This window comes from Berghia stephanieae, chromosome 1 (assembly GCF_034508935.2).
Source record: "Berghia stephanieae isolate SIO BIC M18660-M18661 chromosome 1, UCSD_Bste_1.3, whole genome shotgun sequence".
NCBI classification, from domain to species: Eukaryota; Metazoa; Mollusca; class Gastropoda; order Nudibranchia; family Aeolidiidae; genus Berghia; species Berghia stephanieae.
The window spans coordinates 87,719,823-87,735,201 of record NC_088360.1 but is presented as its reverse complement, the minus strand read 5'-3'; the positions used below and the strand labels follow the sequence as shown (position 1 = coordinate 87,735,201).

Here is a 15,379-nt window from a genome sequence, read left to right as displayed (position 1 = left end):
TGTTGCTGTAATACAATTGTTAAAAAACACAACTTTTATTTAAACACTTTTTTTTTAATCCTCTTCTATTTTCAGTTAAAACTTTTACCTCAGCTTACATTCCATGGAAAGGATAAAGAGGGAGGGGATGATTGTATAGTTATAAGTGATGATGAGAATGGCAATGGGAAATCTGGGTCTCGAGAAACTAAGAACAAAGACAGTGACACGACAGATGTAAATATGCCTGATGCTAAGACTCAAAATGGTCACAAAGACGATGTAGATCCAAATAATATAACGGATGAAAAAGAATCAGAAACAAACAGTACTGGTGAGCCATCAAATAAAGTTGAAAAGGCGGAGGAAATTGGAAATAGTCAAGATACCACTAGTCCAGGGGACGAGTCCCCACCGGTGTTGGAGGAAGAGACTAATACAGAGGATTCTAAGTCAATACAGAATCCAACGTGGTCTTTCATTGACACACCAGAATACCTCAATGCTCTTCTAGCTTGTCTCAACAGCAGAGGATTTAGAGAAAGTTCTCTAAAATCAGCTCTGATGGAATTGAAACCTTTATTGGCAAAGTCAATTCAGGATTGTCCCACAGACATGCTCAGTTTGCCTGAGGATGGTGGTGAGGAAAAGGCCAGAATTCAGGTGAGTATAGTTTACAGTAACGAACTTAATAATTTTGTTCTAAAGCAAATCTTAAGAGTCTAAAGGCTTTGATATAGATACCCAAAAGAAGCAGTTAAAACATCAAGGTGGATATTGGCAGCCATAGGTGAAATCTAGAAACAAGGGATTAAGATTCTACTTGGGACTAGAGCTGTACTCCCAAGGACTCAAAATTGTTACTTTTTTTCTTTGTTGTTTTTAAAAAATTTTATGTTCATTTTGTTTTACAATTTTACAATCCACAGCTTCAGGCAGTCTAGTATTTACTTTTATAGGAACGATCACTGTGTGTCTACTTTTAGTAGACTCTTGTGTAATTGTTATCTTTTTACTCATTGTACTCAAAGGAAAGAATAATTTGTTCTGTAATTTTACAATGAAGTTCTGTAATTTTACAATGAATATATGATCAAAGAATGTTCCATATTGAAACATATCAGAGGAATCTCTTGAATCACTTTGTTACTTTGGTGGTTTCTGTTCCCCTTAAAGTTTGATCTTTTGGTGTCAGATAGTAAATATTGAACAGAGTCAGTTACTTAGTTACAGTGAGAAAGAGTTAATTGTCCGTGGGGCTTATTACAATCCTCTTCAGGCTCAGTTGTTGTTTTTGCTGGTAATCTAATTTGTATTGCTAACATATTTTTAATACTTTTTTGCATGTCAGGCTTTGGCTCTTACTCGTGGCATATCAAGCAAAAAGGCAGCTCAGGATCACCTCATGTGTGTTCAAGAGAAAGCTGAGTCGACCATGGAACTCAACTTGAGAGATGCTCTTCTTGACATGGAGGATAGGATACATGTTGGTGGTCTAGGCTCTCTCAAGGTAAGTATTCAACACTTCTCAAGTGTTAAGACAACTGAACAAATTCAGTATATGATTGGACGACAGATTATCACTAAAGATAAGATAAACTTTATTGATATGGGAAAAATTACATACATGTGATTAATATACCCCAACAGGCAGATATAAACAAAACACAGTGAGGCATATGCTTCTTAAAGATATAATTATTGTTCATTGGACACCAGTAAATAAATGAACTGATATATTTTCTAAAATAATAGGGGAGATTCAGCACCAAGAAAATGTTATTTATTTACCCCTTGGTAAACTGCTAATTTCTGTTAAAATTTTTTTTGCATCTGTTTTCTGCTATTATGGAATTTGTAATTAATAATTGTATACAAAAAATATTGATGGTCACATCCACAGAGTGATCTTATGCTGACAATTATTATTTTGCATCAAATTCAAAATCAACTAAAGGAGCATGTTTTAAAATCCCCCCTACCTTTGATGTTTAAGTCATAAATATTTCACTTTTAAGAAAAAGCTTGATGCACTATTGGTGTATGTTAACATGTTATTCACTTTTTATTTTAATTTGTAGATCCCAGATAGAGCAGCCTGGCGTGAAGCAATATTAAATCGCAGCTATGAATCTCAGAGTGAGGATCCCAACCTTAACTCATCAAGTAAACCTCGAGTAAATGGGTATGTGTTTTTTTTTTTGATTACTCAAAAATCTTTGCTGTTAGTAATTAAGAATGTTTTTATCAGGTCCATATTGAAATTATTATTATTTTTTATCAATAAAATATCAGATTTTACTAAGCATAATTTTGGAATCCTATTCTCGATGATCTAACTTTTTATTTTCTAGTCCTTTTTTATATCTGGCACACTTTTGGGTTATTGTTTCAGTTTTCAGAGGTAAATCTTCCAATCAACCCCAGTCAGTAACATTTATTCTAGAGAATATTTAAACGATATTATGTGTGTGTGTGTGTTTATTGTTGTTATTTCTTTTTTTTTTTTGTCTTTTTAAAAATTTGAATTTTGATTATTTAGAAAGACATTTTTTTTCACCATTGTGGGCAAGTGGATTTGTGTTAAGAATCATTATATTCTCTTTATTGGCTGCTCAGGGGCTCATTCATTATTAGCCAACTTTGCTTCTCAAATCAATGCACGTCTCTATTTAATGGAAATAATGTCTTATTTCTCATATTTCACCCAGTGTTGACGAGAACAGTTCTATAACTTCTGATACTGATTCAATGGCCAGGGACTTGGGCAGGGCTTTGGTACAGATTGCAAGGGGAGTGGAACCAAGGTTTTTGAAAGAGCCACTTCGTAAGCTGATTGCTTATTTGATTATTTTCTGGGTGGGGTCCCTTACCTCCTATAATGGGTAGGGAGGCTCTTACTGTGTCTTCTATCCCTCTATATGTTTTCCAACATGCTTTCTGTCTTTGTCTTGGAATGAGATTACTTGATTTTGTGCAGGCCCTGGCAGGATACCTTAGCTGGGAGGGAAGCAGTCAAATGTATAGTTAGAGTTTTTGGAGATTATATTTTTTGTCTTGTAAATCATCACTCTGTTATGCACTGTATTGTTATGTTTACATATTATATATGATTTGTAAACATTTGAGTGTATCCCTCTTAGTTGGGACCTGTGCTTGTGTCTGGATGAGACTTTTTGGTGATCTCAAACTAAGTACTTTCAAAGTGTGCCCTTGGAATCCACATGTGTCCTATTTGAATAACTTCCCCTTTGTCTTACCTTTTCTTGGGTGCTTTAATTGTAATTCTAGAACTTTTTACTATCCCATTTTCTGTCTTTTTACTGGCGCTGATATGACCTTAATGTGTTGCAAGCACTGTAAAACCCTTACAAACAAACAAACAATTTTTGATTAATCGTTTATAATTTGGTATTTTGTTAATTTGGGCCAATATTAGTTATTGTACTGAAATTCAGCCAGTGTTGACAATTGCCATTTATTTCATTTTTAAAATTGAAAATAAGATGAGTTTTAGATTTATGTCAATATAAAGTAGTGCCGACTCATTGCTGGTGTTGGAAAAAAAAGAAGCAAGATTTGGGAGTCGTGTTCAGAACTTTTCCATTTTTATATTTTATTTTTTAAGCTTCCATTCTGGATTGATTCCTGGCACGCTTTATGGGAATGTGAATGCAACTGAATGTAATATAGAAAATAAAATAATCATGCATTTATAGTTATTTTTTATTGTTTGTTTTTCAATTGTTTCTTTTATCATTAAACAAAATAGGTGAAGATGAAAATAAAAAGAAGAAGGGTTCCAAGAAGAAGAAAGATGATGGTGATGACTCTGACGGTAAGTTGTTTGTGCCTTTTGTTTGTTAGTGAAGCAATAATAAAATGAATTAGAATAAGATATTCAAATTTCGGTAGATATAATAAAGACCTTATCCATGGTGTTGTGCAGTTGAATTCTACAACTCATTTTTTTTCCCTTTCAGGTGAAAATTCTGTCCCCAAAAAGCAAGTCACAATATTTGAGCGCTGGGAAGAATCTTTGTTAGTCTGCACCAGCCTTTCTCAAGTCTACCTCCATCTTGCCAGCTTGGATAAGAGTATTGTCTGGGCTAAGTCCACCCTAGAAACAAGATGTCGGTTATGCAGACGGAAAGGAGATGCTGAGAAAATGTTATTGTGTGATGGTTGTGATCGGGGCCATCATATGTATTGTCTCAAACCCCCAATGGAGGTAATAATTGATTGTCAGACAATCTTGATGTTTGTTGGTTTATGACAATGACAGTATATTTTATTAAAAGATGACAGTGATGTTTGTGATAACCTTACAAGGTTTATAAATGGGACTAATGCTAGCTGTCTGCCTGCAGATGGATACTTTCAAACTACATTTGCAAAGTAATGTATCAGTGAGATCTTAGCAAATAACAATCTTAGTAGAAATAAGACATCGTCATTAAATTCTTAATTAAAAATTCTTGGTCACATACATTCTATCCATCAACAATGAGACTCTTTAAAAAAAGTCCACAAGGGACACTAAAAACCAGACAAATACAAAAGTCTCATGAATCCCTGATCAACATCTTGGACACTGAAGCTGCGGCCGTAGGGGATGAAAAAGAATTTAACTTTCTTAAGCGTGCTCTCAACAGCTCACTTGATATAGCCCTCGTCTCATAAGCAAACAGCGATATCAATCCTAGGTACAATCAAGAAATTTTCAGACCCCACCCCCATCTTGTATTCCCAGCCCTCAACAGTGATTCAGAAGCTAGGTTTGTTAGATCTGTTATCCAAATGGTGACAAGCAATTGCTACAGACCACATAAGGCTACAGACTTCATGTGTTTTTTTTTTTTGTTTTTTTTTTCTCTCGAAAGGACTAATTTTTTGTTTATGTGCAATGTCTTTTAATACAAATTAACATGTTTTATTCCATTAAAATTGGTCTGATTTAGAAATTAATTCATCTGCTCATCATTGTTTATTTCAGAAAGTACCAAAAGGTGAATGGTTTTGCCCTGACTGCAGGCCAAAGCAAGTACCTAGAAGTCCTGTTAGGAAGGGTAGACGGAAGACATTTACAGAGGAGGAAGAGCCAGAACCGGAGGAGGAGGAGGAAGAAGAGGAAGAAGAAGAAGCAATGTCTGCTGATGACACCATGTGAGTTTATTTTTCCCCCATATTTTCCTTTAACAAGAAAATTTGCCCCTATCTCTTACTTTTCAGCAATCTCTTACTTTTCAGCGCTGTCCTTTAGCTGATGCAAGGATCATCTCAGGTCTTTTAAAAAAATTTTATATAGACCTTTAGATTAATTACGTCATGGGTGAATGAAAGCCAATTGATAATTTAATCATCTCTTTCCTGGGCTCATTGTTCGCCACACTTATATTTTTCTCACTTGTTTAAGATCTTTCTCTCCTTCTCTCAGGCTTGTGGCCTGGAATTCCTTTTTCCAGTCTTCTCAATTATTTTATCTTTCATGTGGCTTTCAGTTCTTTGCTGAAATGCGTAATTTAGCCAGGCCCTGGCTGAGATCTTTTGCTTGTTTTTATAAGCCTATGGAGAAAGAATTTATTCCATTCTCCGAAGCCAAAAACTGACTAACAATTTCTTGCTACGACTTTCATTTTTGTTTATGCAGGAAATTATATTTAGTTTTCTCATGTAAATAGTTCGTTCCTATGTTAATATCAATTGTGTTCAAGATTTGAAAAGTTTTAGCTCACCCCATTAAGTAAGGGCTCTGTTGTTTTCTGGATGAGTTTTTTAAAATTGTCATTATATTGTCTTATTGCTGGAGTCAACTTGTTCTTTACTTTTGTTAGACTCTTGTGACACAATCTGAAATCTTTCAACTTTCCTAAATTCTGTCATCTTTTTTTCCTAAAATGTCAAAATAGCGACTTGCTTTTCAAATAAAATGAAAGAAGGGGGAAAAACCCCAACAAAATGACTCTTTATTCTCAGAATATTATTGATGTTTTTTATTGTCATGTACAGGGAAGACGATGAAGCTGAGGAGGACACAACTCTTGAAGATGACGAGGAAGAGGAGGAAGATGATGAGGAAGAAGAGAACAGTGATGAGGAAGTTGAAGAGTTGGAGAAGAACGAATTTGGCGAAGAGGTTTGCTCAGGATGCAAAACAAGTGGAACTCTCATCTGTTGTGATTGTTGTCCCAGGGCATTCCATATGCATTGTGCAAAACCTGTCCTGAAGAAGGTAGTAATATTTTTTATTTCCTTCTAAATTCACCCAAATATAATGTTTAAATGACCTTAGTGATAGCCTTTTAAGATTCTCGGGAAGGCTTCAGCTAAACGAATATATTTCTGCTTGGATCTACATTATTTCTTTGAATTAGACCTCTCTGATTTTGTTCTTTATTAATTGTTACAGGCCCTGATAACTCTAAATCTGTATTCAGTGTCCTATTTATTAGGGATAGGCTTGCATCTTCCTTATCCTTAAGCATTGATTTGACCTGAAGAATATGTTGGAAGTTCCACATACAAAGTTTTTTTTTTAAACCACTGTTAGAAATTTAGTAATATTTTCCTTGATTCTGACATCCATCCACTTGTTCAAGGGTTCCAAGGGTAGTTGATTGTAATGATTTGACTTTCTTAATAATTTTAGTGGTTTATTTACGTACAATAATTGTTGATTTAATCAGCAACAAAATGATTTGGATTAGTTTACCTTCTTTATAACTTTAGTGTTCTGTTTCTTTAACAATAAATAGTTAATATTTAATAGAAATGATAGTAGAAAATTTACCATCTATTACTTTTTAACATATGTTTACCTCCAAATGTATAATCTTTGATTGCTTGCTATTTATGCCTTTATTTTATATTTTGTATGTTATAAACAATTGTGAGATTGGGTTATAATATCCAAAAAGAATTAATAAAATTTATTCAGTCTTACCATGTCACTATTTTCTGTTCATTCCCTTATAATACGCTTTAATCCCAACATAATTAAACGTGTAATAAAAAATGTTGAAAATTCTAACCAGTCCATTTTTAGAAAATTTCCACCAATTTATTTCGTTCAATTTTTCATGCTGTTAAACTCTGGGGGAAAAAAAATATTATTAAATTTTATGTGATTAAGAAGTAAAAGTTCAGTCTATGGATAGTAGTACATTTCATTCTGATTTATGAATTATTAATTTTTTTGTTTGTTTTTAATTAGATTCCTAAAGGAAAATGGATGTGCCAAGTATGCATGGGTATTGATAGTCGAGGTAAGATCAAAATCGGAGCAGCTCCCACAACTGGCAAAAGTGGGAAACAAAAGGGGAAATTTGCAGCAGCTGTGGCTCCAGCACCAGCAAAAGGTACCTGTCAAATTCTGATGTTCTTGTTTAGGCAGACCTGCCAACTCTCCTGACTTTATCTGAAATTTCTGATATTTGTCCTCATTTACAATTTCTCTGATTTTCAGCTGCTTTTCTGATTTTGATTATATTTTATTATTCCAGAAAAACCATTCATCATTATGATCATCATCAACATCATCATCATCATCAGTACAACCACTATAACCTCCATCATCACTGCTATCACAATACAGTTATCACATCTTCATTTAAATCCCTAGTTTGCCCTGTAAATTTCATGAATTTTGTATCTGGAAACTGGGTGGGGTTCCCTACCTCCCATGGTGGGCAGGGAGGTACTTACTGTGTCTTCTATTCCCCTACATCTGTTTTCCAACATGCTTTCTGTCTTTGTCTTGGAATGAGATCACTTGGTTTTGTCCTGGTCCTGGCCGGATGCCCTGGCTGAGAGGGAAACAGTCGAATGTATAGTTTTGGAGATAATATATTTTTCCTTGTAAATCATCTCTCTGTTATGCTCTATATATGTTTTCTTTATATTATATATGATTTGTAAAACATTTGAGTGTATTCCTCTTAGTGGGGAGCTGTGCTTGTGTCTGGGATTTTTAGTGATCTCAAACTAAGTACTTTGATAGTGTGCTCTTGGAATCTACACCTATTTCTTATTTGAACCAATTCCCCTTTGTCTTACCTTTTCTTGGATGCTTTAATTGTAATTCTAGAACTTTTTACTATCCCATTTTCTTCCTTGTTACTGGCGCTGATTTGACCTTAATGTGTTGCAAGTGCCGTAAAACCCTTAATAACAATAACAATTGTATCTGGAAAGTTGGAAAGTCTGAATAGGGATTAATAGATACAGGCCCGCTACTAACACAAAAGTTCTAAATATAGAGGAAGAGACTTGATTTACACCTTTTCAGATTTCTACATTAGCATGGACTGACTTTTTGCTTTCATAACATGATTATTTTTATGGGTAGAGTTGTAAGCCCTATTCCAACTTATTTATACTCCTAGGGAGTTGGTCCTCATTTAGTCTGGCCTTTCTCCTTTGACCTGTCCAGCATAGGTGACCCCACTGAGATCCAAAGCTCTCACTGGCATAGTTCTTGGGATCATTAAGACACACTATCTGCCTCATCATGACAAAGTAAAGAACCACAAGATGGACAGTTTTTTGTTGTTGTGTGTAGGCGCTTTGGTGCTAGCATCCGTGAATTTGCTGGCAAGATTATTTCTAAAGGAAAGAAGGGGACAAGGAAGGCCATGTCGACATTGAGATTTTATATAGTAGATGGACAACACCGTGACTAAACGTGATGGTGTGCGACAATATGATCCAGAAGGCACATCAAACTGAACTGAGAAAACAGCCAATTATTTTTTTTAATTGACCAAAAAAGTGAAAATACATAGATTTTTATGTTGGTGTCTGTGGAAGTCTGTGAATGAATAATAAGTTGTCATCTGCCTTTTCATTTGGCAGCTGTGTACATAACAAAGTGTTTGACTAGACCTGCGATGTAATCAAGTCATGCTTGAACATTTTCATAATTGCTTTGCTGAAAGGCAGCTTGCTTATAAGTTTGTTTCAACTGTGTACCAATGAGTATTATTCTTCCAATTCTTTTTGCATAAACACACACACATATTTCCTTTAAGCTATACCTTTTATTGACCGCTGGATTGTCTCTATTACAGTGAAGGACAAGAAAGGGACTCCTTCAAATTCTAAGCCAAACAGTCGACCCAATTCTCGACAAGGCAGTCCTCGGGATAGTCCTGTTATGGGTAAGCCCAAAAAGCATCAGTTGTCATCCCTTGCTATCGATGATGCTCAGCCAAAGATGAAGAAAAGCAAATCTACTTCAAAGATTCCAGAAAGCCCTGCTAATGGTAAGGGGGAAAGCTTTCTAAATAAAATAAAGTTTGGATTTTATATTATATCCATTCAATGTGCTCTAACATTTTACAATGTGTTCTGAGCCAACATTATTGGGACAAGACATGATACCTGTACAACACTATTTGCTTGTTTTGTTTTGTTTTGTTGTTGTTTTTTTCTCTGACAGATAATTCTGGTTTACATTTTACACATGAGTAAATTGATAAATGAGTTGGAGCCTTTTCCACGGACTCAATTATGCAATTATGCACAGCTCATGGGGACCTTGAGCTTTTGAACTACAAGTCATAAGCACTCGGCCGCATAGTTGCATAAAGCTTGGGTATGATTTTGTTGTTCTTTTAACAAGAGTGACTTCAAAGGGGAAACAACATAAAAGGATTGATTGTCTTCTTATCCAAACAATCGTAGTTTTTGAAGCCATAAGCCACTGTGGAGCTGCAATTTACCATGATTACTAGAGAGGATAGTATGTTTGCTTATTTTGTTGGGGGTATTTTCCTTTCCATGACAGAGTTGATTTTTCTTTAAAATTTACCTCATATTGAAATAACACAACCTGTTGTTACCTCAGGTTCAGGGAGTCCAATTATCAGGTTGATGAAACCAATAGTCCCCAGTTCAAAAAGGTCTAGTAGTCATCAGCAACAACTGAAGGCAGCTGAGGAAATTGTCAATGAGCTCATGAAGCAGGAGGGAGCTTGGCCATTCCTCAAACCTGTTGATAAGAAGTTGGTAAGTGTTTGGTGTAAAGCGGGTTAGACGTGTAGCTGTAATAAATTAGTAAATCTTTATTTTGCAGATGTTCAAATCTAATTATTACCATTTGTTGTGTTGTGTGTTTGAAGTATTTATTTATTCTCCAACTTTTGAATGAATTAAATTACATTGAAGTTTGTTTTTACACAATATACATAAGATGGAGAAGGAAGTAGTTGGTTTCTTTGGAGGGAGAAATTGAAGGGACACTTGAATTTTGACTCATGCTTTGGGTAAAAAAAATTAGTGTATATGTTTGCTTATCGTGAGCTTATAATTTTAGATTTTTATCTTTTCCAACTATACATAATGGACATTTCATAAAAGTGAAGGGAATTTTTTGTTTGTTTTTTTCTTCAGGTACCTGATTACTATGATGTGATCAAAACTCCCATGGATTTTGGTACAATTCGAAACAAAATCCATGCATTTTCCTACTCAAACCCATCAGAAATGTTGGCAGACGTTAGGAAGATTTTCACCAATTGTGTCGAGTACAACAGTAGAGGCAGCCCGGAGTATAAAGCATGTCAAAATTTGTCGAAATATTTTGAAAAAAGGGTGAAAGAGAAAAACCTTGATATTACCACTGGAAAGGCAAATCATTCACGCCTTTCCTTATAATTATAGTTTGTTGTAAATACATATTTTCCCTCCACTCCCCAACTCCAACCCCTGCCCCAACTCAGTCTCCTACTAATACTTATTTTATGTTTTCAACATGTTGCCTAATGTGAGATTTATATAAATATAATTCCATTGTTGTTATACACTCACAAAGACACCTGTAAATTTCTCTGGGTTACTTATTTATTTGTGGCCAATGACAAAGTTTGTCCTTTTATCAGGTGCAAACAATAGCTGAAATGACAGTCTAAATGTTGTTTCATTTTGAATGGATTATTTATGTCATTATTTTATTCTTCCACGTCCATTTTTTTTTTTCATTAACACAATTATCACTTTCATCATATGAAGAAAAAAAAAAGAGAGAGAGAGAAAGAGGAAAAAAAAAAAACCCAACTCTTTGTAAGCTAGGATTCCATGGGACTAAAGGACCAACATCTCTCAGACCTGCCAAAATAATTAGTTTTTAATGAGTATTTCAAGACCAGACTTTTTTTTTTAGGTCCGGTCCCTAATTTTGATTTTTTTGGGGGATATTTTTTACCACCTCCAGATTCAGATTTTGAACAAAAAGACAATGAAATTCTCTTTTTTTTTGAGAGAGAGAGAGAGAGAATCATTAGGCAGTATCAGTGTGAGACTTTTAATTGGCTTCAGGCAGGCTATAAGGATGCATTGCCCTTGGTTCTACCTCTGATGTTTGTTGAAATCATCCCCTTTGTCTCTCTTTTTTTTTCTTATTAGCTTTTACTAATTCTTTTCTCCTCCTTTTTATAGGCGCGGAAATTACCTTTTAAAAGGTGTAGAAAAAAAAAAGCAAGATACAAAACAACATTGGCTATGCTCTCATACTTATTTGTGGATGTATATTTCGAAATTGATCATTTCACTTCTTTTTTTTTTTTTTTTGGAAGAAGAATATTAAAGTTGTTTTATGTAAAATCAGCTTGAAATCTCCTAGTGTTGGTTGACGTAGATTTCTCTCACTGGATTCAGGGTTTTTTTTTTTAAATGTTAAAAATTAAATCTTTTATACAGTTGAATTACAGATTTTATATTTGAAGTCTTTGGCAGGTTTAGGTGGGTCCTTTGTCCTTTGTGTGTTTGTTTTTAGGTGTTATTTACTCACTTATATACTTTTAGATTTTGTTATGCTATTAAGAATATAATATTTGGTTAAAACAAAAGACAGGTTGAATTAGGGGGGGGGTATTCTTTTCTTTCTGCTTTTGTTGAACCAGTCTCTTCTATCAATGGGTTTTGTAGAAGAAAGATAGTAATTCAGTCCTTTAAAGGTTCAGGGTCATTATATGATTTGTTACACTTGCTTAAATCCAACACTACTTGCACCTTTCCTTGTTTCATATCATGAACAATATTTAATATTTTACTTGTCACATGATTTACAGGCCTTTGGACTTCCCGAAATGTAATCTTTTCCAGTTTTGCTCAGTTTTTTGGGTTTTTTTTTTTATATGAGTTCTTACTGGGCAGACAGTGTTAGGTGAACCCCCCCCCCCCCTCCCCCCTTTCATTCACCTCCTGTCAGGTTGCTTTTTTATATATAGAAAGACACTGTTCAGAAGTCTGTGAATGTAGGACATTATTTTTCTGTTAATTGTTGATTATCCCTGATGTGTTAATTTGACTATTCCAGACAGTTATATTTTCCTGATGGTGCCAATAGCTCTATCAAAATCTATGTGTGTTATTAAAATTCTACTGTAGCCCGTTGCAGGGATCTTTTGTCTATGTCTGGGTGAGATTTTTATGTAGTCTTACACCAGACACACGTAGTAGTAGTCTTTCAAAGCAATAAGGCCCATGGAGCCGGTATCTTAAGTGTAAAATGAACATTAGAAATTGTTTGATACCCTTTGGATAGGTTTCTAGTCCATTGTTGTAAAGTGCTTTATACCAGATCTAGCAGAGTTCATACACTGAAGCAACATTACACACTGTAAATGCATGTACTGATATATAATTATAATTTGCCTGGATTTTATTTTAGTTTTGTTTCTATTTTGTCGAATTTGAATCAAGACAACAGTGACCATCCCCTGTGTAGTGTACTGTGAGACAAAACTTTCAATGTGATTTTCTCAAAGGACTGAGTACTCTTGTACAGAAAAGGTGATAGAAAATCTAGAATTGGGATCACAGCATCTTATTAGGGCCACTGATCTTAAAATTATTTTTATGAGAGGTGATTTTTTGTTTTCTCCCCTGTAAATCATCTTTCCGTTAGATATCTTTAAGTTTATCTGCCAATTTATATTATATATTCATTGTTTTCATTTTCAGTAAGATCCAGGTGAAGCAATGATTTTTGTCACAGAATAGTTGACGAGACTCATTTTTTTCTATCATCTATCCCTGTTTTCCCTTTTATGTAAATCTATTATCTTACTTTTTCAGGCACTTAAATGACCAATGTCCGTTATACCTCTAAGAACAAACAAAACAGACCAAGTTAGCAATCTCCTTTGGGTGGAAAGGGTGTTCAGAATAACAATCTTGACTTTACACATGATTGATCCCTGTCCCTTTACACGGGAAGCTGTCCAGCTGAGCTATTGGCCGTCTCCCAGGCCTTACCTTTTCTTAAATGCTTGAGAAGTCCAGCCAGATATAGATCTATAGTTGTACTTTCACCATTTTCAGATATGAGCTTATTCATTAAACAGTAAACAACTGAATTACACATGATTCTTTATGAAAGCAGCTGCCTCAGTAATGCTGATGGTTGAAGTGGGATATTTTTGTGGTGATTTACACTTTTATAAGGTCAACAAAGAACACTAGGTATATCTTGAACCCAGGCCAGCTTTGAAAAGGCCCTCAAATTTTTATAAACAGAGATAAGCTACTGTGTGCGTTGTGCCCCATATTTTTTTCCCTGACATAAAGGACTACTTTTTCTTGACTGGGTTGTTCTTTACTTATCTGCTCTACAATACATTTAAATGTGTAAAAATTAAAGGAAAAAAACAACTCATAAACAGCACTCTTACATAACCGAATAAATGAAAATGTAATTATATGTGAAACCAGCCTATTACATAATACTGAGTGTATAAAGTTGTCATTCCAATCTATTATTCTGTTTTTCTTCAATTAGCCTTTTGTAATGTGATAATTTGAGTTTATTTACTCCTTGGTTTTGTAGAGGTAGCTTTTTTTAGCTTTACAATCCATACCAAACGATGGGATATTTTTTTGGGAGCAGTTAATTTTCAAGAATTTTTTTTTCAGATCTATCTATTATTAATTAAAAGATTATTGTCCGTCTCCAGTATACAAAACTGATTTATTTACTTTTCACTTTCTCTTTAATTTTCATTCAACTCATATGTATATAAAAACAGGGTCATTATTATTATTTTAATTATTAATTACTGTTATCATCGTCATCATCCTCATGTACTGTTATTCTATCACTCGTCTACATTTTTTCTATAGTTAGATAAAACTGTAATGTTGGATCAATTTTTGTTTTTGCATGAATTCTCTATGTGGTACCCTGAAACTGAAAGTAAGGAAATTGGTTTGAATGACTTCAGATGTTGAAGTTTTTGTTTGTGAGAGAATGTGATTTGATTTTACCTGGGTTTAGGGATAAAAATATTTTACTTGTATATTGATTTGTTACAAATAAACTGTTGTACATTTTTGATAAGTTAAATAGTATATTGTTTTGATATTTTTGATTTGTTGAATCGTGTTGGTTTATGCTGGCGGTTGGGTCCTTTATCTGTTCCTTTCAGCTTGTGGCCTAGAATGACACAAGTTGTTTTGTTTTTAAAATTTTTGCCCAGTCCCATTGGATTCGTTTTATGCGATGGAGACAGCCGGATGCGAGCATTTGCGCTTTTCTATAATATATGCTTTTAAAAATTCCATGTAAATCAAATACTATCCTTAGTGTTAGAAACCATCCGATCTCACTTCATGAACTGGGTGGGGTTCCTGCCATCCCATAGCGGGCAGGGAGGCACTTACTGTGTCTTTTTCCCCCTATATCTGTTCAGTGATGCCAAAACTCCGGTCTGGAGCAAAAAATTCCGGGCTACAGGCAACTTCCGTCAAACTCCGGTGAGGTCAATTTGTTCCAAGGATATCATCATAATTGCCACTAGTATTAAATCCATCATCACGACCACTATTATTGCAACCACCACCACATCATCATCACTACTACTACTACAACCACCACCACATCATCATCAGTACCACAACTACTACTGCAACCACCACCACCACATCATCATTACTATCACTACCACAACTACCATCACCTTTACAACCACCACCACCACATCATCAACCATTGCCACATCATTAACATCACGACCACAACTACTACAACCACTATACCACCACCATCATCATCACTACAACTACTACTTCAACCACCACCACCATATTATCACTGCAACCACCACCACCACATCATCATCACTACCACTACTACTTCAACCACCACCACCACCACCATATCATCATCACTACCACTACTATTACAACCACTATCACATGCACATCTTCATCATCACTACCACTATTACTACAACCACTAACACCACATCATCCTCACTACCGCCAGTACTACAATCTCTACCATTAGGTTTTGGCACTTTACTTCATTTAAAATAAGGAAACGTTGGGATTGTATTTGGCAATGTGTTTATGTATCATAGTATAATTCTAATCAGTTGTCTATTTAGAACCATACAATTTG

At 34.8% G+C, this 15,379-nt stretch overlaps 1 protein-coding gene across 1 annotated transcript in view; it reads left to right on the top strand.

Annotated features, from left to right (window-relative positions):
• LOC144960567 (bromodomain adjacent to zinc finger domain protein 1A-like) overlaps positions 1–11,454 on the top strand; it is a 28,627-nt gene extending 17,173 nt beyond the window's left edge. Inside the window, exons 16-27 of the mRNA XM_078893781.1 lie at positions 76–642; positions 1,331–1,489; positions 2,061–2,164; positions 2,691–2,806; positions 3,752–3,817; positions 3,963–4,210; positions 4,976–5,145; positions 5,989–6,211; positions 7,193–7,337; positions 9,048–9,242; positions 9,827–9,987; positions 10,372–11,454. Coding sequence (XP_078749907.1) covers positions 76–642; positions 1,331–1,489; positions 2,061–2,164; positions 2,691–2,806; positions 3,752–3,817; positions 3,963–4,210; positions 4,976–5,145; positions 5,989–6,211; positions 7,193–7,337; positions 9,048–9,242; positions 9,827–9,987; positions 10,372–10,635 — 2,418 coding nt within the window. The 3' untranslated portion in view covers positions 10,636–11,454. The remainder of the gene's footprint in view (positions 1–75; positions 643–1,330; positions 1,490–2,060; positions 2,165–2,690; positions 2,807–3,751; positions 3,818–3,962; positions 4,211–4,975; positions 5,146–5,988; positions 6,212–7,192; positions 7,338–9,047; positions 9,243–9,826; positions 9,988–10,371) is intronic.
• Positions 11,455–15,379: the final 3,925 nt, after the last annotated feature.